A 26,012-nucleotide genomic window follows, 5' to 3' on the forward strand; every position below is an offset into this window, starting at 1 on the left:
ACCCTTCCGGTATGTACCCATTTCCGAATCAGATCCAGCCCCAGATTCACCATCCAAACGTCATTCACTTCATAGGAGCCGGATATGATCTGCTGAAGGTAAACCAAGGGGCAAAAATCAAATATTGTAAGGAGCATTACAGCTGTTCTCGCATTTTGTGTTATTTTAACGACTTCTGTATCTGTATCTGTACCATGATTCTCTTATTTTATTGCGTTTCTAGGGTAACCCTGATGGTGGTTTCTGGGACAAAGCCGGGGACGACCCTGGTTTAAAAATAACACAGAAAATTTTCTACGTTACACAAAGTCTAACAGGAACTCCCCCTCAAATTGAGCTTGAACACCGGGATAGCTGTTTTAAATCGCATGAGTACAATCTCATTTACAATACTAAATCTTACCAGGATAGACTCCGCGAAGCTGTGACGTCATCAGGTACGTCGTTTTTCACTTTTAATGAAGGGCACCTTTCATATTGTTTTGCATTTAATTTCTAATTGAACATTTCTTATTGTTTTAAAGTACAGCTATACAACTGTTCACATTTGTTTGATAAGTATGCACACGTACATTATATCATTTATGTTATTCTGTGTTCGTTTTGATTATGTTCAATTGTGTTTCACTGTGTAACAGTTTATTTGAGGCCTGTTAATTTCCGCTGTTACTACTACCGGTTTTGTTTTCTTTTTAACAGGGGATGCAGAAGGTGGGCTTTCAGAGTACGCCTTTACTCTTAGCTCAGGTAATTGTACAAAAACGTAGCAAATAACTGTTCAGTTAAACATAAGTTATTGGAATTGTGTATGCGTGAAATAATAAACATTTGATAACGTAGAACACAAGTTAAAAAAAGTGATGACACATATCATACGTTAGCAACAGTGATTACAAATAATATACGTTAACAAAAGTGATGACATACAACACACGTTAACACTGATGACGTAGAACACGCGTTAACAGAGATACTATTATTGCAAGTTCAAAATTGTGATGTTACATTCAAGGTAGTAAGTTGGTGTTTACAACGTGATTGTGTCTGTGATTTAACACAATTGCTTTTCAACACATTCCATATTAGTTATGATCAATACATTGTATGAAATGTCTTAGTAATACAATTTTATTACATTCTAGCAAAAACAGAAAACATACATTGAGCTACGGAATGAAATTCACAGAAACATTTCCTTTAAAAACATTTGAAATCAAAATCAGTTCATTTTTTTTTATTTTCTTTTCCGGCTGTATTATATAACAGGAGCGAATAAACATGTAATGATGTGAAAAAGGGGCATTTTCTAAATTGGTTATCACAAATGCAAGCAGATCGTCTTATGAACTTTTTTTATGCATTTCACAGTAGATATTTCTATTGTATTTATCTATCCAAACATTACACTGTGTCAAACATACATAACCGCATATAAGAATGACGTAATACACGTTTTTAATTGGCAGGCTATAAGGCCATCGCCGTGCAGACTGCTCGACACAATTACATTTTCCAGGACTACACTTCTTTCTGCAATATGGGGCATGCGCGGTTGAAGCTTCATCTTGCCCAATCAGCTCATATGTCCGTAACGAACGAATTTGCTGCCGCCACGTGCCAGCTTCCAACGACGTATGACCAGGACGCTTACGTCAAGTTCATACAGGAGTGGGGAACGGTCAGTTTGTACATCGGAACCTTGTTAATTCGGACAATGTCAATTACATACAAACTTATGAAAAAATATTTTAGTGGGAAACCACCATTTGCCTTTCTTTGGCAAAAGGGCGTAGCCGAATGTAAATGAGCATTTTGCATTGCTTAGAATGTACCTAAGTGGAGATTTGCTGTTCAGTTTTTCCAAAAATACCAGAGTTTCTTTTCCAAAAAAGGTGTAACGTTTATTTTGAAGTGTAAAGCAATAATGTATTCTAGCAAATAGTCAGAAACCATCCGTGAACGTTTTCAAATATCGCTCCTTTTAATGTTTTAACGATTGTTCGTTTGAATATTTAAGAATGTATTATGAAGGTTTAATATGTCAGTTAATACTATATATGTATATCTATTGAAGCACGTAACATTTATTGGGTATCATTCATGTGAGCAAGTGATAAAATTATCTTTCTCAGCCGTTTGAAATTACATGTACTAATATATATCAGCACATGAGATTACTTATCCTTCCAAGCACGTTAAATTACTTGACCATTTCAGCACGCGATTTTATTTTTGTTTTGCAGCACGTGATCACCGAAGTTGAAGTCGGTAAGAAGCTGACGTACAGGTACCAAACAACACTCAGCCAGTACATAAACTTCATCGTCAACAACGTAAGATTAAATAACATTACAACGAGTCCTTTAAACGTTTATAAAACAACGGGGTGGGGTACGGGTCAGGGTGGTGAACGGGGTTGGTGAGGGAATGTTACACTGGTTAAATAAAATATATAATAATAATTATCATTATATAAATGTTGATTAATTAGTTATCACAAACACTTATCATTGACTTAAGGGTGGAATGGAATTATTTTCTCAAACCGCTGTTACTACAAAAGAATTTCTGAAGTTACATTCAGTTGCATCCCCCATCTCCCCCATGTTAGTAGTATTCACAAGCACGTTCAAATTTGTTTTTGACCGAGATAGCTTTTTATTTATCTAGAGAGAAAATCAGAAATATATTAAAATCGTTCAAATGGTTTTCATATGCAGTGATTACGTTTTAAAGACACTTAAGTTGCAGTTCTATGAAATCTCATCTTGTCTCGCTATTGCAGGCTAGTGACGAGATTTCGATCGGAGGACCAATGAACGGCTTCGACGCATCGCTTGGTGTTGATATGGAATCCTTCAAATATAGAAATGAATATCGCGCCTTGGTTGGTCAGTATCTTTTCTCACTCTTCTTTGCCCATTTTATGAATATACATCTGTGTCAATAAATTACCGAACACATCTAGTGTTTCAGATTTAGCACATTTGTGCATGAAGAGTTTCGTTAGGTTATCATGATTATCAATTATCACAAAAGCGGTCAAAGTATACATCAATGTTTCCGGTTGTTTTTCTATTTTACCGGTAGGTAAATATCACGACACACTTGGAGCCGGAGATATGATGTATAACGACGAGATCGAGCTTGTTCTTCTTACGCTAGATGGCGCCTTAAAACCGGAAGTATGGACGAACTTCGAATATTATGTACAGCAAGGTGTTTGCTCACAGGAGGTGAATAAAAAACAATCTATTCATACTTCTTAATTTCCTGCAATATTTCCGTTTTTGCGAAGGCATTCATTTTTGCGTTGATTTACCAGCGAAATTAAGAAACCTTATTACGAACAAGAACGTCTTAAATATCAAAAATAAAGATCAGGACCCAGTTCCTTGCCTTGTTCGCATAGTTAAATAATTGAGTACGTTTTTAATGCCGTATATCTACACACAAAAAATAAGTAAATAAATAAAGAAGTTGATCTTGGAAAAAATGTTTTCGTGACATACAAATTTCGCAGGGAGACTGCATCATTCACGAATTAAAATCTCCTGCAAAAAAATAAATAATCCTGAAACGGTTACGATTACTCTGAAATAGCATCCTCTTCATCGCGAATTCAAATACTCCAGAAAAAACAAGCACACAAGATTCAAAATGTACACGTTTACCTTAAAATTGTGTGTCGAAGACTCGTGAATTCAATAACGCTTAAAAAACGTTGGATTTGATCATATTGGCGGTTAAGGGCCAATACCAAAAGGAAAATATATTTGCGAAATCTGAAGCATATAAGTTTATCGATATTAACGATCCCTATACTACCGCAGTAAAGTATCCTCTATAACTTTTTATACATTTATTTTGATTTTTGATTTGGATACAGCTTTAGTAAGACTGTGACAGGGTCCTACTGTAGACCAGGTAGCTTAATTGATTATATTGATGATACATAATAATATTAATAATATACAATATAGCGCCCTATATCATTTGTAAAATTACTCTAAAATTACTCATATGGATAACAGTATAAGTTATAATTGTGAAACAAAAACAAAGGCTTACAATCCCTTTTATACATTATATATTTTTATATATCATGATTTGGACTCCCTAGTTGGAACACAGATCTGGCCAAGTTGCAGTTTTAATCTCAGAACGCAGTTGTTGATTTATTTCTGTTCCTTTGATATTTAAGTATCTATTTACTATTATATCTTTATAAACGTTTAACAAAATAGGATTTTTTTTCTCCGGAAAGACTCTGTCAAAGCTATAACGGGAGGCACGGTAGTCTAGTGGAAGGACGCCGGGCTCGTGACCGAAGGGTTGCGGGTTCGAGTCACGGTACGGCACTGTGTTGTATCTTTGAGCAAGATACTTTACTCCGCTTGTTCCAGTCTACTCAGCTGTAAATAAGTACGTGGTTGGGCAGTGCTAGCATTGTTGAATGCTAGCTGTGAGCTTTGAAATGGCAGCTACGGCTGTATGCTTCCCAGGGAATTGAGAAAGATATTGGCTGGTTGCAAAGGCCCTGTAACCACGGATAATTCTTTGTGAAACGCTTTGAGACGACCTACGAACTAGGTTGTTATAAAGCGGCATATACAATGTAAGAACCTCGAATTATTGTTATTAAAACGGTGCTGGGAAAATAAGTTTCCGATGCGTAGTTGATCTCATAAGGGAGTTGTATTGGAATCGAGCATGATTATGTACCAGCAGCTTCATATTCTGTAAACGTTTAGATTTTGTGTTCTTTAAGACATAATGCCTCAACCGACTTTTTTCCTCTCCGAAAATCATTTATGTTGATTATACAGCAGGGCACCAGTCTGAGTAAATGGAGAGCCAACATTCTGAAGGCGCTCGCAGTTTATCCTAGAGTCGTCGGAGCCTCCACACCCACAGGTAAAGTGAAAAGGTGCAGATGTATTACGCATGTCTGATATTTCAGTTTATATTCACATAACTTAATGTTCGGATTAACTCCATAAGAAAAACAGTTTCTTGTGTGACGATTTGCTGACAAGATAAGAACTTTTCCAAATTTATATCCCTTGAGGTATAAACTGGAAATGCTTTAATTATAAGATACAGGAAATTAAACAAAAACACATTCGCTTTAGAACTTCTTACTGGTTACAACAGAAAGCAAGGATACCCAATCGATAGTAACAACTAAAATGTAGATAGTTTATCAGAAAGAAACACGCACTCGGAGAAAAAATCTTGTTTCTGAGTACGAAACCATCAGGCGAGAATACTGCAAAATAAGAAAAAGTTAAATCACAAACAAGAAAAAACAGATAGGATTTAGAACCTAGAACCTGATGCCAAACAGAGCCCGAAAATTATCTGGAGGTATATTAGCTCCAAATCTTAAACTGAAAGTGATATCTGCGACCTCTAAACCGTGCACGGAAATGATCAGTCGCGCAAATCGGTTACGGATAAAGAAAAGGCAAATGTACTTGCAACATGTTTTAAGAGTGTTTTTGTAAAGGAAGCGTCAGATGGAGGTGAGATTCTGCAGATTTCAAACAGGAAAATATCGGTACCAATGTCACCTATATTTATTGATAAAGAATAAGTAAGGAAAGAACTCAAAGCTTTTGAAATCTACAAGTCTCCGGGACTTGATGGATAACATTCCTTCGCAATAACACTGGCGATATTGTGCAATACTTCACTGACATGTGGAGAAATGCCAAATGATTGGAAAGAAAAATAACATTAGCGCCAACTACAAGAAAGGCGATAACTGTGACCCTGGGAACTTGTAGTCAGGCCCGTCAGCTTGGCATCCATAGTTTGTAAGGTAATAGAGACGATCTTGCGGAGACACATAGTGGATCATATGAGGTAAAATAAGCTACTTTCGCCGAAGGAATACGGATTCCTTCCAGGCAGGTCAACTACTCTACAGCTTCTGAAGGTACTGAACGAATGGGCCGATGCTTTAGATCATGCTTTATCGATAGAGTACATTTACATGGACTTTCAAAAATCTTTTGATACCGTTCCACATAAAAGATTCATAAGTAAAATGTCATCGTACGGGTTTAGTGAACAGGTTTTTAAATAGACGACAAGTTTCATTTTAAAAAGATAACAAATGTAATCGTTGAAGTGCGAAAATTCAAGTTGAACTTCAATAACATCTGGAGTGCCCCAATGATCCGTCCAGGGACCCCTTCTGTCCATACGACAAATTTAGATCTCTCAGATAATATCAACTCTACCGGCTACATTTTTAATGATGAAACAAAACTGTACAAAGTGAATTATGGGATTGAAGATACAAATGATGTCCAAGCGGATATTAAAAGACTCTCCGAATGGATCGACACATGGCTTCTGAAATTTCATCCTTTAAAATGTAAAAATATATACATAAGTCGTGCGTCATATTACCTAAACAATGAAGCATTAAAAGAAGCATGCCACGAGAAGGATCTTGGAGTGTTTGTAGACACTGCCCTAACATTTGAAGACCAAATAAGTGCAGGTAAAATAGGCAAATTCAATGTTCGCTGTCATTCAAATAACATTTCAATACATCAATGAACACACTTTTCCACTCTTATATAAACTCTAGTCAGAATTCATCTAGGATATACAAATACAGTATGGTACCCATAAAGAGCTTAACAAATTGATATGCTCGAAAGAGTAAAACGAAGGGCAACGAAACAAATGCCGGGATTTGGGGATTTGTCATATCCGGAGCGGCTAACAAGACTAAATCTACATACTTTAAGTGACAGACGTGCACAATCACGAGTGGTGTCTATGATCGAAACCTTAATTTGTGGCAGGACTATGCCGAAAGACATGGTATAAGGGGACATTCCAAAAATCTTTACCCACAACATCCAAACATTGAAATAAGGAACAACCTATTTTCACTACGAATAGTGAAGTTATGGAACCGTCCTACAGAGGATGTGATACAGCACCATCAAGAAATACATTTAAGAACAGACTCGATAAAAACTGGATTGATCAGGAAATCATTTATAAATACAGAGTTAACATAACTTGTTAAACATGTGATATCCATGCCCTAACTTTCATTTATGTGTACATGTATATATATTTATATATATATATATAAAAAAAAAACATGTTCGAGTCCATTGTAGGGGATCATATAGATCCTGTATCGGAAAATAAACTAAACTAAGCGTAACTTTACTATATTAAGGGAATCCGAATGAAGCCTAATATAATACATGTGCAATAGTTCCGGTCATCGTCCCGTCTGAACAAATACCTAATATAATACTTGTGCAATAGGTCCGGTCATCGTCCCGTCTGAACAAATACTAAATATATTACTTGTGCAATAGTTCCGGTCATCGTCCCGTCTAAACAAATACCTAATACAATACTTGTGCAATAGTTCCGGTCACCGTCCCGTCTGAACAAATACCTAATATATTACTTGTGCAATAGTTCCAGTCATCGTCCCGTCTGAACAAATACCTATAATATATTACGTGTGCAATAGTTCCAGTCTTTGTCCCGTCTGAACAAATACCTAATATAATACTTGTGCAATAGTTCCGGTCATCGTCCCGTCTGAACAAATACCTAATATATTACTTGTGCAATAGTTCCAGTCATCGTCCCGTCTGAACAAATACCTATAATATATTACGTGTGCAATAGTTCCAGTCATTGTCCCGTCTGAACAAATACCTAATATAATACTTGTGCAATAGTTCCGGTCATCGTCCCGTCTGAACAAATACCTAATACAATACTTGTGCAATAGTTCCGGTCATCGTTCCGTCTGAACAAATACCTAATATAATTCATGTGCGATAGTTTCGGTCATCGTCCCGTCTGAACAAATACCTAATATAATTCATGTGCAATAGTTCCGGTCATCGTCCCGTCTGAACAAATACCTCATATAATACTTGTGCAATAGTTCCGGTCATCGTCCCGTCTGAGCAAATACCAATCCATTGTACGCATATTTTTTCTTTCATCGTCAGACTCTCCTCTCGCCATACCTATCACTTGGCCAAGTGGAACATACGGGCTTCCAAAACCGATTTCGGATTGTCCCGGTCACTTCAACTGGACAGAGGGGTACCGAAAGGAAAACACGGAAACCACTAACCCAAACAACACCTGGTCAGCAGATAATCATTTTGCGGGTAAGAAATGGCAGAATAAGTTCCGTTTGTAAATTATGAACATTTTGACTTGTAGTTTTTATCATTTCTAAAAAGTAAATTAAGCAGCATATATACCTCCATATCAGAAACTTAATTGAGAAATAATCAAAATATATCGAGGAAATACTGACACCATGTTGTTGACGAGCGATGACGATAGATTGGTGGATTTGATTGATTGAAACAAACATCTGGTATAAAGCATGACGTCAGTTAGTCTTTATTGTTTATCCTTCCAAAACATAACCAGCTTAAATAGACAAACGCCCAAAATGTCAGAAATGATGAAAACATATAGCCTGTTATGCAATGAAAATTTAAAAACATCACACAGATACACAGATTTTATTCTGACTGTAGGACTTAAAAATCCTCTGCTGTCAGCTCAGTACGGTTTGAACAGATTCTGACATGAACATGGACATAGAAAGTATTATCTAGGTAGTTATTTGAATAACATTAATAATTAAACTTTGAGATGAAAATTGAATGCTTATATTCCCAATTAAAGTCATTACGTGTGTTCACAACTTTAGCACGTGTCAGATATTAGCGCGCGCAAAAAACCCCCAGCATAATTTGAATGTTTTGATTGTCTAAGTCGCCTTTCTTATCAAAAGCGTACGCGTATGGATACTGAAGTTGACACGAAAAAGAGTTTAGTTACATTTCACTTGGTTGAATAGATATAATGAACACATGTCTGTATATTATGGTATGGTAGATTATATAGCTCGGGATTCAAAGATGTTGGAGAATTTCGTTCTTCTTAGCTTCACTTGTAGGATAAGACATAACTTGAATTTGACCAACATCTTCATGGCGTTTTATTTACTTAATAACATGACGTTTTGTTTTCTTTTACATTTGCGATAGGAGCGCTGACGCCATCGTCTATAACCTTTGACTTCTGCATGAAACCTCTCGCCAACCAATCACCGTACAGTATAAACTGGACCAAGGGAGACTACTGTATTTATAAATACGGATCTTGCCCGTTTGGTATGTCATGTGGCTGTATATCCGGATAACTTCAATAAGATTTATCAGTTTAGAAACATGTTATATCAAAGTTGTACTTTATACACAACGTATGTACTCGTTGAACTTGTCTCAACGTTCCAAGTTGGAGTTGTCTTTTTTCAAGCTATGACTGAGTTAGCGATTTGTATTGTTTATCTGTACACCGATGTGACGAAATTGTATATTTCTTATGTCACTCGATCCGGGCCGTTTCGCCTATCTATAGAGAGCGTATACGCATGTGTCGAATAGGTTACTGGTAGGGTGTAGATCTATCCCCTTTCCCGTTATACGCCCTACCAGTAACCTATTTAGACTTGAAAAAAACATATTTCAGGAATGACATAGTAACAATAACAAATTTTATACAGGGTTCATGGCAGGAACTATCCATTTTGACGACGAGAATACAAATAACCAAAATTCCCTGGGCGGCGATTATCCGGACGGAACATACAGCATGGATACAACATATAGCTACTGCTGTAGGTACGTCATACGGCACAGGAAATGACGTCATCAAAAACATAAAATACAGGAACGGATCACGGGTTTGAGAGATTGAGAAGGGTATTTTTTCTTACCGGTTCAAGAGATATTCTCTCAATATATTTATCAAAACCGTGTGTTTGGTGGATTGTTTATGGCTTTGTATGGTTGGGAGAACGATTCGAGCTCGGTGTCTGTGTCCATAAATTGGATTTCTCTTTAGTTATTAATACTTATCGTTACATGTAAGTACTAAATCCAAATAATTAGTTATAAATAAACTGTGCCACATCGACCACCAAAGCCTAGATTAGGGTTCAAAGGGTACATGTCACCATTGTTGTGATGCTGTAGTGATAACATGGCTTTTTATGGAAACGATTTGATCAAATTCCAATCGTTTGAAAAGTAAATATGTTGTTATGCAACTATTTAAAAAATTGTTACTGAAATATATGTATTCTTTTGTCAATACAAACTTAACATTTGCTACTCAAGAGGCGGACATCACGAACTCTATAGTTTCCATCTCGAATTGGCATTGACTGCAGCATTAATACCAAATAAAAGTCATTTCAAAACTTAAATATTTATGTTTATTCTCAGGAGGAATGTTCTACATATAATACCTAGATCTTGCAAACTTCATCTGATACATGTACCTTTAAACTTCGTTTTATTCTTAGATCCGATGGTTCGTACGTGAACCCTATCATTCTACCAACCGATAAACCATTCTACTTGTTCAAAAACAAACGTGGTTGCCAGCACGTGCATGGCATGGTTGCTAAGGAGGAATACGTACGCCTTGACAACGAAGATATGCCTACCTCCAGTTATGGTCAGTCATCAGCAGGCTATGGTCCTCACCCTGCCGTAGACATTGTTCGTTACCATGACACCACTTCCACTCTTCACTTCTGCTACTACTCAAAAGCCGCCGGGGGGCCGGGACAGGGGCCTTTGGTGGGGTGAGGTCTGAGGAACGGTCCGATAAATTGTCGACAAACGATAATATAGCTTAAAATGGTACAGAGGTTTACCAGGTTTGTGCTCTCGAAAAATATTGTTTCTGTTTAAATGTTTAAATGTTGTCTATTGCAAGTAACAGTTCTCAATAAAGAACATTGTTAACAATTTATTTTTTCAAATTATTTGTTGTAATATTTAAATGGAACCAAAAACATAAAATCATCTTTTAACTCCAGTTTATCTTCATATGTACATTTATATATCTCTCCAACTAATCGAGTAAACAAAACACGAACTTAAGTCTTATGAAATTTCTCAGACGAAAGGTTCCGATACAAACAATTTAAACATAGACGTATGCTTCTTCGAAACCCATCAATACACTGTATCATAGTATTCCCAAATGGGAAAAACTCTCGGCTTGATGAGTGTTTGACAACTTAATAACTTCCGTGGGTTGAGACCCCGTATCTCATCTCATTAGTTATTGCTCCTTTACCATGTTTATCTGCTATTCATATATATAGTCTGGTATTCAATTGCAGCAGCTGACGCAAATGAGCCACAAACACAATCATTGTGGAGCAAAATCCCATGTTAGTGAGCAACAGAATGTATCTCGTCTTGAGAAAATAATTAATAATTAATAATATCAGCTACTATAAGTAGCTTTTGATAGAAATTGCTGTACAGACTTCTTTTTTTTTCTATTGTCAGGAAATTTCACGTGTGTTTCACACACGTGTTCACAAACATCACCTCTTGTGCGAGTTCGCGTTTCGATCTGCTGACAAAAAGTAGATGTCTGTTACTATTAATAAAGTTTAATAGACAATGCTCAACAGACTTCATTTCTTTACACACTTGTTAATCAACATTACCCTTTGTTCAGGTTGCGGTTTGACCTTCTCTGGTTAAAAACGTCATTGTGATGAGTTTGAAGTGCATGTATTCGTATCGCCGTCAAAGCTTTGTTCCTTTTTTGGTTTAATATCAGTGTGAACCTAACATTTTTTTTTATAAAAAATGTAAAATCCACTTTTAAATGTTAACAACCATTTTACAATAAATACTGACATTTCGTCCTCTTAAGGATTTAAATTATCATGACCAGGTATGCTACTGAAATTTAGACTTCAGTACAGTTCTTTATTTGTTCAAATACAGCTTTTGTAAATTACTGATAAAATGAGAAACACAGTTGTACTTAAAGAAGGACTTATCATCATCATCATCATCATCATCAGCAGCAGCAGCATCATTATCATCATCATCACCTTGACGTATTAAGTCAGGAGACGTTTGGATGAAATATCCTCTTCAAACCAGCATTAAACAATAAGTGTTTTTTTTATTTTTCTATTTCTTTTCCAATGCCTCAGAGTAAATAATTAAAAAGACATTATTACATTGTTTATAATTCATTTTGCGCCGAAAATAGGTTCTTGACGGCAATTATTAATAATCAATGTTGATGCTTGTCTTGTAATGAAATTATTCATCTTCAACTGATCAAAATATTACCGGCTTTTTAAATGAAATATAACATATATAAAACAGCCTTAGTTATATAAACTTTGTCGCTTTAAATGAAATCGCCTAACAGTCATATGGCAAGCTCCCGATCTTCATTCAGTTTCACGAAATTTGAACAGCCAACACAACCTGACCTCATAACACTCATGATACAGGAAGATTTATAGTAGGACAACCGGCTAGAGTTACGTGTTAATAACCATTCGGATCATCAACATGACTCGTGACCAGACATTTCTCATCCCTGATCGTTAAATCTACTACGAATCTGTAAGTGTCTCTTAACGGATGCTGTTATTAGTCGGACTACACAAACGAAATTATATTGTTGAATATTTTGCGATAAAGACTTTCTTAAGGAAAACGTTCCCTTAAACTGACAAATCATTCCGCTGCTGTTATTAAACATAGACTGATAAGCTTCATGTATGACACAAACCAAATGGCATGGTTAGTATACAAAAAAGTGGATTATAATTCCTGCTATTTTTCAGACTTCACATTTATGTATCGATAAAATATTTCACTTCATTTTATTTGTTTATTATATGTTTAGGCAAGATGTACATTTTGTTATACACGTCTCTGTTATTGCCGTTACGCAGAAGTGGTTAAAAATAGATTGGGGATTTCCTTTTTCAACACATTTCTATAATTACCGTATGATCTAAATATGCACATAGTGTAGTGATTTCTTATCGCCTGTGTAATACATTGTGTTAGCGTACACACAATACTTGGGACACTTCTACATATAGGCAGACATAACATCACTGACTTAAAATAGTTCACCTAAGGATCCCTGTACTACCGTCAGAAACTGTAAGTACACATCGGATGCTGCTTTTTGGTATATTTCTGAAAAGAAAGCTACGGACAGGTGTAATTGTACCATAAATATTTTTATGTCAGGAGACGTTGTGATTGATTTCTTCCGAAAACCATAATTATTATGTTGACCATTTAATATCATATCTCTAGGTTTAGTGCATCAGAATATATAACTAAAAGCACAATTCTGAAAAAAAAATATCCCAGAAAAAATAGTTCATTTTTGACATACTGTTATATAATATGCCACAATGTCTACAGATACACGTCGTAACAGATTTATAGATAAAACAACAATACTTTTATACAGCCACAGTAAAGAAACCCGGTTGCTTTAAAGTTAAAGATATCGGCGTCCGATACCGGAATATATATATAGCCATTGGTTTTACCAATCCAGATATTTCTGGCGACACGTCAAACATATTGCCACCCAAGAGGGGCGGCGTTTGCCTTACATTAGCATTGGCTGAATTCAGCTGATACAATTTTTAACTGACCATATAACTAGAAATCAAAATAGTTATGATACCTGGAGGTTTATAGTTGGACATACGTTAAGAGTGAGGAAATACTAGTGACCCGTATCTACATGTATAGGCAATATATACATTTTCGTATACACGTCACATTTATTGATGTTTCGCAGAACTGGTTAAAAATAGATTGGGGATTTCCTTTTTGAACACATTTCTATAATTACCGTATGATCTAAATATACTCATAAGGTAGTTTTTTCGTTTCGTCTGTGTAATACATTGCGTTAGCGTACACACAGAACTTCAGACAATCCTACATATAGACAGACGTCACATCACTGACTTAAAATAGTAACTTAACATACGAAGAAGGGAACATTAACCTAACGATCCCCGTACTACCATCATAAACTCTAAGTACAAATTGCATAACTACTGTTTAGCTTTAATAAATTGATTCTGAAAAGAAAGCTTTACGTTGCTGGACTGTCATGACCACGTATGCTTCCGAACATGTGTAATTGTAGACTCTAATACGTTAATGTAAGGAGACGTTGTGATGAAATGTCTCTCCAGTCAGCATTTCAGGAACTAGGTTGAACTAATTCAGTATCATATAACTTAATTGAGTGCTTCTTTGTTTATTTAAAAACACAAAGAATAAGGTTATTTACGGTACTTTAATTGATGTTGATACTTGACATACTATGATAATATGATACATTGACTACAGATAAACAGTGTAACAAATAAAGCACATCTATTGTATTACAGCTTCAGTGAGGAAACTTTGTTGCTTTTAAGGTATTCGGCGTCCGGTATCCGAATTTATATTTAGCCTTTGGTTTTACCGAGATATATTTCTGGCGACACGTCAACATCATTGCAACCCAGCAGGGTCGCGCGCTGGCCTAACATTTCTGTGGACAGCTCTAGGTCTTAATTTAGTTAATAAAATTTTGAACTGACTACATAACTGGAAACCAAAACAGGTATAATAATGGGAGGTGTATACATGTAGCTGGAGAGACGTCGAGAGTAAGGTGGTACATGTGATACGTATCATCCACTTCTTGGATCTATAAAGGTGACAATAAATCCGTAAGTACTTTATCACCTTCGATATGATAACATTATGCATATATATTTATAATTAGTCACATACATCGAATTGTTCTTTGTTCAGCTCACAGAAGAAGTACTTGTGCTAATGCTAGAAAATAGTCTATTACAGATAACGGCTCATTAAGCTGACAAACCATAACATTACGGATGTTTAGCATCAACTGATAAGCATTCTGTACGACACAAATCAAAACGGCATGGTTAGTTTCCATATTAAATACCGATAACTATTGTTTTAATGCGTATTGTAATTCCAGCTGTATTTCAGATTTTACACTAACATTGTATGTATTAATTGTATTATCTTACTTTATTTCATTTCTTTAATACAATCAATATTGTATTTTGATGTACACGTAACACACAGAGCTGCTTCTTAGAACTGTCTTAAAAAGCTTGGTTATTTCCATTTTGTTCACTATTTATATATTTAAATATTACCGCATTACCTAAATATACACGTATGATAGTGTTTTCTTATCGCCTGCGTAATGCGGTATGTAAATGTTCATAAGACACTATGAATGTATATTGTGACTCAATTATAATGATAAAAAGAAAATTTCATTTTTATCGACTATATACGTCATATTTAAGCACTATCATCAAATGGGGATCATGATATTTTGTCACGGACACAATTAGCATTTATTTATTACCAGATTGTTATAAATACATACGATCTAAAAATAGATCTCAGGAGACGTTCCAGTTAAATGTCAGCAAACCAGCATTACAAAGCTCACCAATATGGAGATGTTTTAACGCAAATCTTAGCAATCTGATAAAAAAAGCAATCTAATTAAAATTATATCTTCACATCGCTCCCGTTTACTGATATGTCGCGTTGAAGATCTAACAACATCCCATAGAGGGTCACGTCAGAGGTCAACATGAATGCATTATCGTATTTATAACAAGCCAATCAAAACGCGACATAACTCTTTCTTTCAACCAATCAGAAAGCAGGACCTGTAGCATTTAATGCAGACACCTCGTAGCCCAAAATCCACTTTTTCGTCTGGTCCAGTGATAGTTTGAATATTGCGAAGCCTGTCATTGGTTAATTTTAGTTTCAGGTTGTTAAACTTTTTAACGACAACATCACCAGAAGAGGAAGTCTCTCTTATTTCAAAGCAAAATCCACAAATTGTACAAACGTTGTCTTGTAGATAGACACGGCGTGGTGTCATGGGCGCCGCCATTTTCGATGCTCATTTGACACCTCTCGGTCTTTTATCATAGCAAGTGTGTTCCGAAATCATTACATCATCACTTACAGAAATGCGTAAGCTCTCATCTGATTGGTTAACGCAAAGGTCGCCTGAACATGACCCTCTACGGGATGTTGTTAGATCTTCAACGCGACATATCAGTAAACGGGAGCGATGTGAAGATATAATTTTATTTAGATTGATAAAAAGAGGATTTTTATTGTTTTTACTTATTCCAAAAATACCATGAAATGAGATTCCACAATTTTTTTATTTGATGCATTTTTGATGTGGTAATCTACTGCAACAAGGAAAATAAAAATAACGATTTTGATGAACCTTGTTAACATTTTATTCCTCACAAAAACTCACCATATAAAACGTTTTCCTAAATAAATTGTACAAAAACGTATGCTATCGAACAGGAGTGACTAAACCCTTAAAAACTATGTTGAACTTTTTTCAGCACCATATCACTAAATCGAGTGCTTCAAAGTATCTTATTATGAACAGAAATATTAGGTTATTTACGGTACTTAAATTGTTGTTGATACTTGACATACTATTATAATGTGACACATTGACTACAGATAAATAGTGTAACAGCTAAAACACACCTTATGTAATACAGCACCAGTGAAGAAACTTTGTTGCTTTAAATAAATACCGGCGTTTGGTTTCCGAATCTAAATTTAGCCTTTGGTTTTACCGAGATATATTTCTCGTGACACGCCAGATATATGATATTTTTACACACTAGAGGCACTTGCCACATATGTATACAGGTAGCTCTATGTCTTAATGCAGTTAATCAAATTTTGAACTGACCACATAACTAGAAATCATACAGTTATAATACCGGGAGGTTTAAAGGTAGGACAGACAGCCGTCAAGAGTGAGATAATACTAGTGATTCGTATCATCATTAACACTCGTGTCCAGACCAGTCACTTCCTGGATCTATACATTTACCATCGAATTCGTAAGTACCCTAATCTTTTTTAATATGAATCATCTTATGCATATATATTGATTTTAATTTCACATTGATGACTCGCTGTTGCTTAAGCTCATAAAAAAATACGAGTGTTGTTAAAGTAATGCAGGAAAAGAGTCTTTTAAAGATGACGGTTATTTAAGCTGACCAACCATACCGCTTCGGATGTTGACTGATAAGCTTCATGTGCAACATAATTCACTTTACATGGTTAGTATACATATATAAAATACAAATAACTGTTGCTTAACTTGTAAATTAATTCCAGATTTCGCAGTTACGTATGGATATCACTACTGTTCTATATTTTATTTCTACAATATAATCAATACTATATATTGATGTACACGTTACCCTTAGAGCTACTTCTCAGAACTGTCTAAAAATAGGGAAGGAATTTCCATTTTGAACACTATTTCTATATTTAAACATTACCGCATTACCTAAATATTCACGTATGATAGTGTTTTCTTTGTGCCTGCGTAATGCGGTATGTAAATCTTCATAAGTCACTTCAAATATGAAGGCGTTTTGTGACTAAATTATAATAACAAAAGACAAAATTTTATTATTATCGACTGTATACAACACATTTAGGCACTAATATCAGAATGGGGATCATGGTATTTTGCAAGGGACACAATTTGCATTGATGTATTACCACACCGCCATAAATACATGATGTGATCTAAAAATATATCTCAGGAGACGGTCTAGTGAAATGTCAGCAAACAAGCATTAATACATAGTACAACATTACGGTGATGATTAAATGCAAATCTTAGTATTCTGATAAAACGAGGATGTTTGTTCCATTTATTTATTGAAAAAAAATACCATATTCATTTTCAATGTGGTATTCTACTGCAACAAGGAAAATGACAACTAACGATTGTTTTTGAATCCTGTTAACAGTTTCTTTATCTCAAAATCTATAAAACACACCACACAAAACGTTTACCTAGAAATTGTACACAATTGCATGTTGTTTCATTTACATTCCACAACAAAACTGATTCAGTTGACAGCTGTCTCTCATCAGACATTGAATTGTTCCTAGAGGGACTTTTAAAAACACAAGGCAGTTCCATTCATAAAGATATAAATGGCAGAATTCACCTAAAATTATGCTATCATACTTGTTTCATCAGCTAGATCGACTTCCAACTTGAAACAAATACCAGTATTTAGCCTACCTATATTTACGTTGGCATTACTCTCATTAAGTGGCAGCCGTAACTGCTTACAGCAACCATAACTATAACAGAGGTTAAATTGTTAAAATATTTTCTGTTACAATTTGCCCAGAGTCTGTAAAAATGGTAGTTTCTACTCCTGCTTAATGCTCAGCAATTTATGAGTGGGACAACTGGTTCGCCCGTTGTCAGTATGATGTGACCGGATGGGGTGTCCTGCTGGATGTCTTCGGCAGTATGTTTCAGTGAGGTAGCACTATTAAGTCGGTATCAGTTCCGCGCTATCACAAGGAGACAAACACACACACGCATACACTACACGCATACATCTTGCACACAGGGGAGGCCGTCCTTAAATGACCGAAGTTGTTGATAGGACGTTAAACAATACTAAACTAAACCAAACCTGTTATAATTTGCATGAAATTTTACATTTAAAGAAAAAATGATATTGTGACCAAAGTTTGGCATGCAATGTAAAGAAGTACTTTTAACTGAATTCTAAGAACAATATCCCAATATAGCAATTTGATTGCAAAACATTTGAATTGACTGCTGATTAATGTTACAAGAACTTCAGTTTGGCAATAATTACGAAAACATAAATATCTTAATTCACATGTAAGTGCTTTGGGACACTTTCATATTTGAATGTCATTTTCAAACATATAATTCTTTAGCTCACCTAGTCAAAAGGACCGATAAGCCGTGGCGCGGCGTCCGTCGTCCGCCCGTCCGATCCGATCCGTCCGTCCATCAACTTTTCCTTTAAAACGCTACACGTCCTAAACGGCTCCGTGGATTTTGCCTTAATTTCACATTGAGCATTGCCTAGTGCAAAGGGGACTTAGTTTTGCATAAGTGGAGGTTGTGCCCCACCCTGGGAACAGTGGGGTGGGACCCAATAGGGATGATCGAGATAAAACTTTCTAATTCTTTTTCTTCTGTTCGGTGCCCAGTAGAGGAAATTACATTAATTCTTTCAAATCCTTCTTCTTTTGTACGATTAAAGGGATTTTTATCAAAATTTGGTTCAGAGCATTAGGGCAAAGGTAAGTCATTTTTTGTATAAACGGAAGGTGTGCCCCCCTTGGAGGCAGACGTGTGGGGCCTAATACGACTCGAGGTTAATCTTTATATCCTCGTCAATTGTTAGAATTAAGGGACTTTAACCAAATTTGGACCTAAGCATCCCTAGGCAAAGGGAAATAATTTTGTGAAAACAGAGGATGTGGCCCCCTTGGTGGCAGAAACACAATTCCAAATAGTGGAACTTCGGGTAAATATTTAAAATCCTTCTCCTTCAGTTTGATTGGAGGGGTTTTAACAACTTTTGTGTAGAGCATCCTTTATCAAAGGGGACTCAATCTCCTTTTGGCAGAGGGTCTGGCCGTATATGGGAAATTGGCATTAATGTTTAAAACTAGCGCTAGCTTGGAGACGAAATTTAATCAGAACCTCATTTGATGGACACTCCTTGCAATACATGTTTATACCCAAACTTTTGCCAGAATACAAAAAGACCCTTCCAGAGTATAGTTACGCCTGGTATAGAGCCTACGTTACTGTGGTAGTATTTCATTGTTACATATAGATCCACACTCTATCATGTTGTAAAAGGAAAGCCATGTCGGTGGTATGTATTTATGAAAATTACAAAAGCAAATTATTGGAATTGAAAATTTGGTATAAACTAAATTACTATTAAACTTAAAAAATAATGCCTATTTAGTTCCGCGACGTTTCCTATTCACGGTTTTGGGTGTACATTGTTCCCTTGGTCAAATTTTTACATTTTTGTTTATCGACTTTGAGTTTGAGTTCGAACATAAAATGAGCTGTTTTGATATGTTTTAGGTGACGCCTTTAATACCTCACAGTTGTACTAGACAATATCAAGCAGCTGGTTTTTGTATACAGCCATCTTGTTTAAGCAACCAACAGCATGGATATTACTTAAAGACAGCAGTGCGTAGAACTGCATGAGGACCGTTTACTCCAGCGACCTAACTATTTGTGTTTTGGTAAAGGAAATTTCATGGCATCCGAAAGCTCCATCCGATGTAAACGATGGCGTGAAAAACGCAAAGATGATGTAGAATACTGGAACCAGGAAAGATCACGAAAACGTGAGGCCAGACGAACACGACCTGACGAGAAAAAACAACATGACAGGGAACTTAGTAGAAAACGGCAGAAAAAATTCCGCGATCGCAAGAAGCAGAAGAGGTGTAAAGAGAGTAGTTCCGTCATAGAAGTGGATGGGCCGACTGTTGAAACTGGAATCGTCACAGAAGATGTATCATCTGGATCACATGATGCTGACATGTCAGCAAACTTAATTTCAGTTCCGGAATCCGATTACATGCTTCTGGAATCTGATGCGATAACGTCTAGCAACTTTAGGGAAACATATCCAGATGGTATAAAGGACGGGAATTCTCCAACACCGGATTTACATTACTTAAAAAGCAACAGGTTGGTTTTGGTTTTCTTAAACTCTCAATATACGACCTAATTATGTTAAACACTTATATGCCTCAGTGATGTATCATGCGAACATATTTTTACCGCCTCAGCACACACCTTCATACACATGTTACTGGGCTGGGTTAGTTCCCAGTGAATGTTTGAATAACTCACAAAGACTGTTCATTAATCAGTTCACGTTTATTCTTGCATGTATATCATCGAATTCCATGAATTAATATCTGTCTGTTATATCTTTACATGGATATCCTGAATTCTGTAACAGATACAAATAAGACACATTTAGATGACATACATATCTCTTACATCTATACTTACACCTATACATACATTATCACACATACATACATACATACATACATACTTACATATGACCCTATTTATTCAATGTTACTTCAAATAATCTAAGAAACCATATCATTCTAACAATACACAATATGTTAGATTTATTAACCTTTACACAATATATATTTACACTTATAAATCTTGGATCAATACAGTCTAAGGGGAGATAAGCTACCCTCAGCATTACATTTAGCATTAACTTGGAATGATACTCAAAATACAAACTTCGCAACAATATATAGATATATGTGTACCTGGCTATGGGCCGAATTCCTAGACTCTTCCAATTATAATCAATATTCAGTCGACCCAGGGTCCTATGCATAAATAAAATACTATATGTTGCAATGGTTCTAATTACTCTTAAAACATCTTCACCAAAATAAAACCAATATATATGTACCAAGATATCTTATCAATCTTAGTTACTGCAGAAATACAATAAATGCATGAAAATAGTTTTATGTTCAAGCAGCTTAACTTTTTACAACAGATTTGCATTAATTTAAATTCGACTTTTAGTCTTCCAACATTTTGTCAGACCAATGTACATTCAAAAGGTAGCAATTACATATTTTACAACATTATACAAACTACATGTTAATAGAGAAGAACAAATAGAAACTTACAGGAGTATGAAGCCATGTCAAGGTTCAGCAAAAAGTAGTAGAATAGTAAGCCCAAGTGGCTTCTCCAAGATCTGACTCGAAAGTGCCAAATCACACAAAGAAATCTTTCTTACAGACAAAAAGTGGAGGGAAAATGAGGACCAATAAAAACATGTTTCGTTCAATATCTCAACCAATGGTATCATCATCTTATGTCAGGTGTTCAATTAGAAGGTTCCACTTATAGAAGTATATGCTTACCTGTATATACCCATACAGGTAAAATGGGCTCACCACCACTCACACATGCTCACCTTTCAGATCACTCTAGCTACAGGAAAATACACACACAATGACATATACATGGACAATACGTGGATAACACATTGTGCTTGGTGAAAGGTAAAATGATGTGCTGATGATGATGCTAATAAAATAATACAACACTTAGGATTAAAACTTACTATATACACTCTTAAGATTTTAACCCTGCCACACACACATTATACATATACATAGCGGTACGTCCATACAATATCTTAGCTTTCAATAGAAGCTTAACCACCTACAGCAAACCGAACCAAACTCGTATCATCGTGATGCAAACTATAATCAATATATATAATTTATCTACGAACCATGCTATGATGCATATGCTACTATGAGTTTCTACTGTAAGCAATTTGTTTTCTTTTCTTTGCTATCTTTTGTGTTATCAGTAGCTAATGAAGTTTACCATTTTAGGTCGGCCAAAGAAACTGCACCTCATATAAACCTTATACAAAATGAGGATGGAAAAGGAATAGACATCATAAATAATGACAATGCACGGCAAGCTTATTTTGAAACAATACAAACCAAATTGTCTCTGGTTGAAGACTTTAACTCTGTTAAAAGTCGCTGTAATTCAATATCACAGTACATCGAACAAACGTTCTCGATACGCGATTTACCGACATTGGACGTGAGAGGATATCATCTAGATAACGTCGCGTCAACTTTATACCCCCATGATGATTCTCCAAATAACCTCGTTCCCATACGCACTGTCGGCGATGGAAATTGTCTTCCACGGGTTGGTAGTTTGTTTGCGTTTGGAAATGAGAAACACCATGTCGAAATGAGGGTCAGGATTTTCATGGAATTATGCCAGTTCGAGGATTATTACTTAGACGACTCTTATTTGAATAGAGGAACTGAAAAGTCAGTAGGAAATATAGCAATGACCCTTGCACAGTATTCAGTTGACTATTTTCTGACGGACAAACACATGTGTCGTGAAGCTTTCCGAAAGTACATGAACGCTGTACTGCAGCCGAACACCTTCAATGGAATATGGAGCATTTTTGCGCTAGCTAGCGTCCTCGGTGTGCAGATATTTTCTATATACCCATCATACGGAGGTTACAATGTGAGGCGACATCTTCATCGCCAGGTCATGCCCCGAATATGTAGACACGATAATGATCGAATAGTTCACATCATGTGGACAAGTACACAGGGAAAACAACAGGAGCCCTCATCGTGGACTCCAAACCATTTTGTCGCTGTCCTTCCTACTCAGGAACCCATTCATTCAAGTGTTCAAGAAGATCGTGTCGGACCAAAAATGCTCAACATTCAAGTTGGAACAGACCAAAGCGGGTAAATGTTTATACATTTTCGACTATCATAACCTGATATTGTACCGTTTATATTAGTTCTGTTATCAACATTATTAAGTGTAAATATCAACAGTGTCTGTTCAAATAACAACATATTTATTTGTAACTTAATTCTTATTTGTTCATCCGATTACATTAATTGTTGTCCATCATGCCCCTTCTATTCCTTCTTTTATTATCCTTGGGGTATGTTTTTTATGTATAACTGTCGATAGATTGATTGATAGGTCTGATGTACACAGTGGAATTACGCCCTCAAATCCTATGGACGTGCCGTCAAAATATCGTCCAAACGAGAAGGTGGAAACCCCCACTTTTATAACCCTGCAAAATGTGTCCAGAGAATATTCAACAGTTCCGCTGATACATGAAGCTCCTGAAAGAACTATACTACTACAGCAAACTGGGCATGATAATCCAACGATGCCATCTCTCTCTGTGTCTGAGGGTTCGGTTGATGGAAATGATACACAACGACGGTAATCCTATATTGAAAGTGTTCATATGTTGAGTTCCTGTCGGTCTGCAGGCAATACGTTTATTTATACAGTTACCTCCAGTTAATTTCGTGTTTGATATAACTGTGCAAGTATTGTAGTGCGGCCGTATTACTATCGGAGTGTAAGGGTTCGGATCCCAGTCTGTCCTCTCTGCATTTTAACTATATTCTCACGACACTGTATCATAATTCCGTCTTAATGATTGTTTGAATTAAACGTCTGAATTTAAGAAACCTATTAAATTGTGGATTATAAAAGTGTGTTTTTCATTTTGTATTTTGTGGCGATATTTTATCCTTTTGTCTGTTTTTTTTAACAGACACGAAGACCGGTGCCTGTCACATCCAAATGAGGAACTTTTGTACCTTTGTACGACCTGCAATGGACTTCCCATCTGCTATAAATGTCATCTACAAGGACACCAATGTCATAAACTGACAGATTTGAAGGCATGCCTTGCCGAGAGCGAAACTTTGTATGTAACGAAACTAACAAAGAAAGAGGAACATCTGAAAGACGACATCGAAAAACGGAAATTGGATCACGTCCGAAATATGCAATGCATAGAAAGCGAAATCGAAGACGCACATACGTTTTATAAAGAACAATTGACCACATGGGTATGCAATCAAAAGGCGTGCGTGCGTGACAGAGATCAGAATATAAGACGCCAATTACAAGACCTGGCAGCACAGATAGGAAATCCAGACACATCTGTAGAGGAAAAACTTCTTGAATTAAGAAAGCTGCCAGTATCACAACGACTTTCTGTAATGTCTACGGAACCACAACAGGAAACTATATCCGGCGGATATCCCCGTACAAAGCTCGTGTTCCGTGATAGACCAGTCCATTTCTTAGGCATGTTAGGCACCCTTGCCGAAATACCCTGTCAGAGTGATATATCGACTACGGATGGATCCATGCAAGCGGCTTACGGATCAGAACCACTGAGAGTTCCCGATGGAGATAACGGTAGGACACAAGCTGAACGAGAAGGTCCTAGGAAATCGACAAACGGGACAGCAAAGACTGATTTGAGTACAATGAACAATTATGACAAACGGTTTAAAGGTTTGGAAGGCAACATTCTGGAATCATCAATGTTTACTCAAAATGACCATGCATGGATTCCCGGATCAATAGAAACGCTGACCAACAATCACCAACAATCACCACATGGAACATCTCACAATGTTCAATCATCTGCTTATGGCAGATTGGAAGTGCCGTTGCTCAATGGTCCAATACAAATGCTTGACCGCTTGTCACCTGTACAAAATTCCACAGGAACACAGATCAATGAAGTGGAGACAGAGCTAAATCACGATCATGTCACGTTCGCAGGGAATACCAGAAACGAAAACAAGTGTACAAGATTGGACACGTCTAATGTGATCAAAGCAGACATTTGGGTAAAAGCTGTTAAGGGAACCGACTATGATATGATAGGGTCTCATCATCACATTCACAGAAGTACAACAGACATAGCAACTGAACCATTTATGACGACGAACTTCTCACAAACAACTTCGAAGCAACGACATTGTGACCCTGGGTTTACGGGGCTGGTGAGAATGGAAACTCAAAACAGCAGGAACAGCGAAACTCGAAAATACGTTTCGGAGGGTCAAGCGCTCGATACAACCGTCCACCCTGTCAACCTTATTCCGGCAGATAAACTGACACATATTCCAACCGGTATCTTGAACGATGTAGGTAACGTGGTAATCGAGTTTCTGCCCTGCAGGTAGGGCGTAAGAATTGTACCTGCTGCCCCCAATTGCATGATCGTAAGAGGCGACTAAATTTGGGACCTTATCTCTTCTCTCCCTCTAAATAACTTTCTTTTTCCTAATGTCTCCCTTGACAATGTCTCACTTTTGGCCATTTGTTGAGAGTTCGCCCCTGTGAGGAAGGCTTTGGGTTCTGTCCCCTGGCCGAGACATACCAAAGTCTTTAAAAATGGCAGTTTCTACTCCTGCTTAGCGCTCAGCAAATTAGGAGTGGGACGACTGGTTCGCCCGTTGTCAGTATAATGTGACCGGGTGGGGCGTCCTGCTGGGTGTCTTCGGTAGTATGTTTCAGTGAGGTAGCACTATAGAGNGAGTTTACGTTACCATTACATGATGATGAACCTCTATACTTTAAAACTGTTGGTACTTTTTTGTATGTTTAAGATGATGTACGAAATGTGTTATTACAGGTGAGTAAGACTGGTGTCATACAACAAGAAAACCTGTTGAATCCGGAACAAATTATATATGGTATGTGTGTGTCACCTGTTGATAACACGATTTGGTGCGTTTGCAATGATGGTAGTGTCAGACGTAGGACATCAT

The 26,012-nt window shown here is 36.5% G+C and overlaps 2 protein-coding genes across 5 annotated transcripts; both read left to right on the forward strand.

The window, feature by feature from the left end:
* On the forward strand, positions 1 to 10,830 carry LOC110443459. Its single transcript, XM_021487683.1, has 12 exons — positions 1 to 98; positions 224 to 437; positions 700 to 747; positions 1,467 to 1,678; positions 2,244 to 2,333; positions 2,786 to 2,891; positions 3,091 to 3,236; positions 4,830 to 4,917; positions 8,016 to 8,180; positions 9,078 to 9,203; positions 9,596 to 9,713; positions 10,400 to 10,830. The coding sequence occupies exons 1-12, from the start codon at positions 12 to 14 to the stop codon at positions 10,686 to 10,688; spliced, it is 1,689 nt and encodes a 562-aa protein (XP_021343358.1). The 5' UTR covers positions 1 to 11; the 3' UTR covers positions 10,689 to 10,830.
* A 2,086-nt stretch (positions 10,831 to 12,916) lies between these two features.
* LOC110443481 lies at positions 12,917 to 25,462 on the forward strand. Of its 4 annotated transcripts, none has more exons than XM_021487709.1 (5): positions 12,917 to 13,043; positions 19,921 to 20,541; positions 22,251 to 23,150; positions 23,386 to 23,649; positions 23,990 to 25,462. In XM_021487709.1, exons 2-5 carry the CDS (start codon positions 20,102 to 20,104, stop codon positions 25,422 to 25,424), a joined length of 3,039 nt encoding a protein of 1,012 aa, XP_021343384.1. In that variant the 5' UTR covers positions 12,917 to 13,043; positions 19,921 to 20,101; the 3' UTR covers positions 25,425 to 25,462. The 4 variants fall into 4 exon arrangements, with proteins under 4 accessions (XP_021343384.1, XP_021343382.1, XP_021343386.1 ...); XM_021487707.1 differs by lacking the exon at positions 12,917 to 13,043 and adding an exon at positions 14,431 to 14,632; XM_021487711.1 differs by lacking the exon at positions 12,917 to 13,043 and adding an exon at positions 14,431 to 14,632 and having other exon boundaries at positions 23,398 to 23,649.
* The last annotated feature ends 550 nt before the right edge of the window (positions 25,463 to 26,012 follow it).

The sequence above is a fragment of the Mizuhopecten yessoensis genome, unplaced genomic scaffold (assembly GCF_002113885.1).
Source record: "Mizuhopecten yessoensis strain PY_sf001 unplaced genomic scaffold, ASM211388v2 scaffold716347, whole genome shotgun sequence".
Taxonomy (NCBI): domain Eukaryota; kingdom Metazoa; phylum Mollusca; class Bivalvia; order Pectinida; family Pectinidae; genus Mizuhopecten; species Mizuhopecten yessoensis.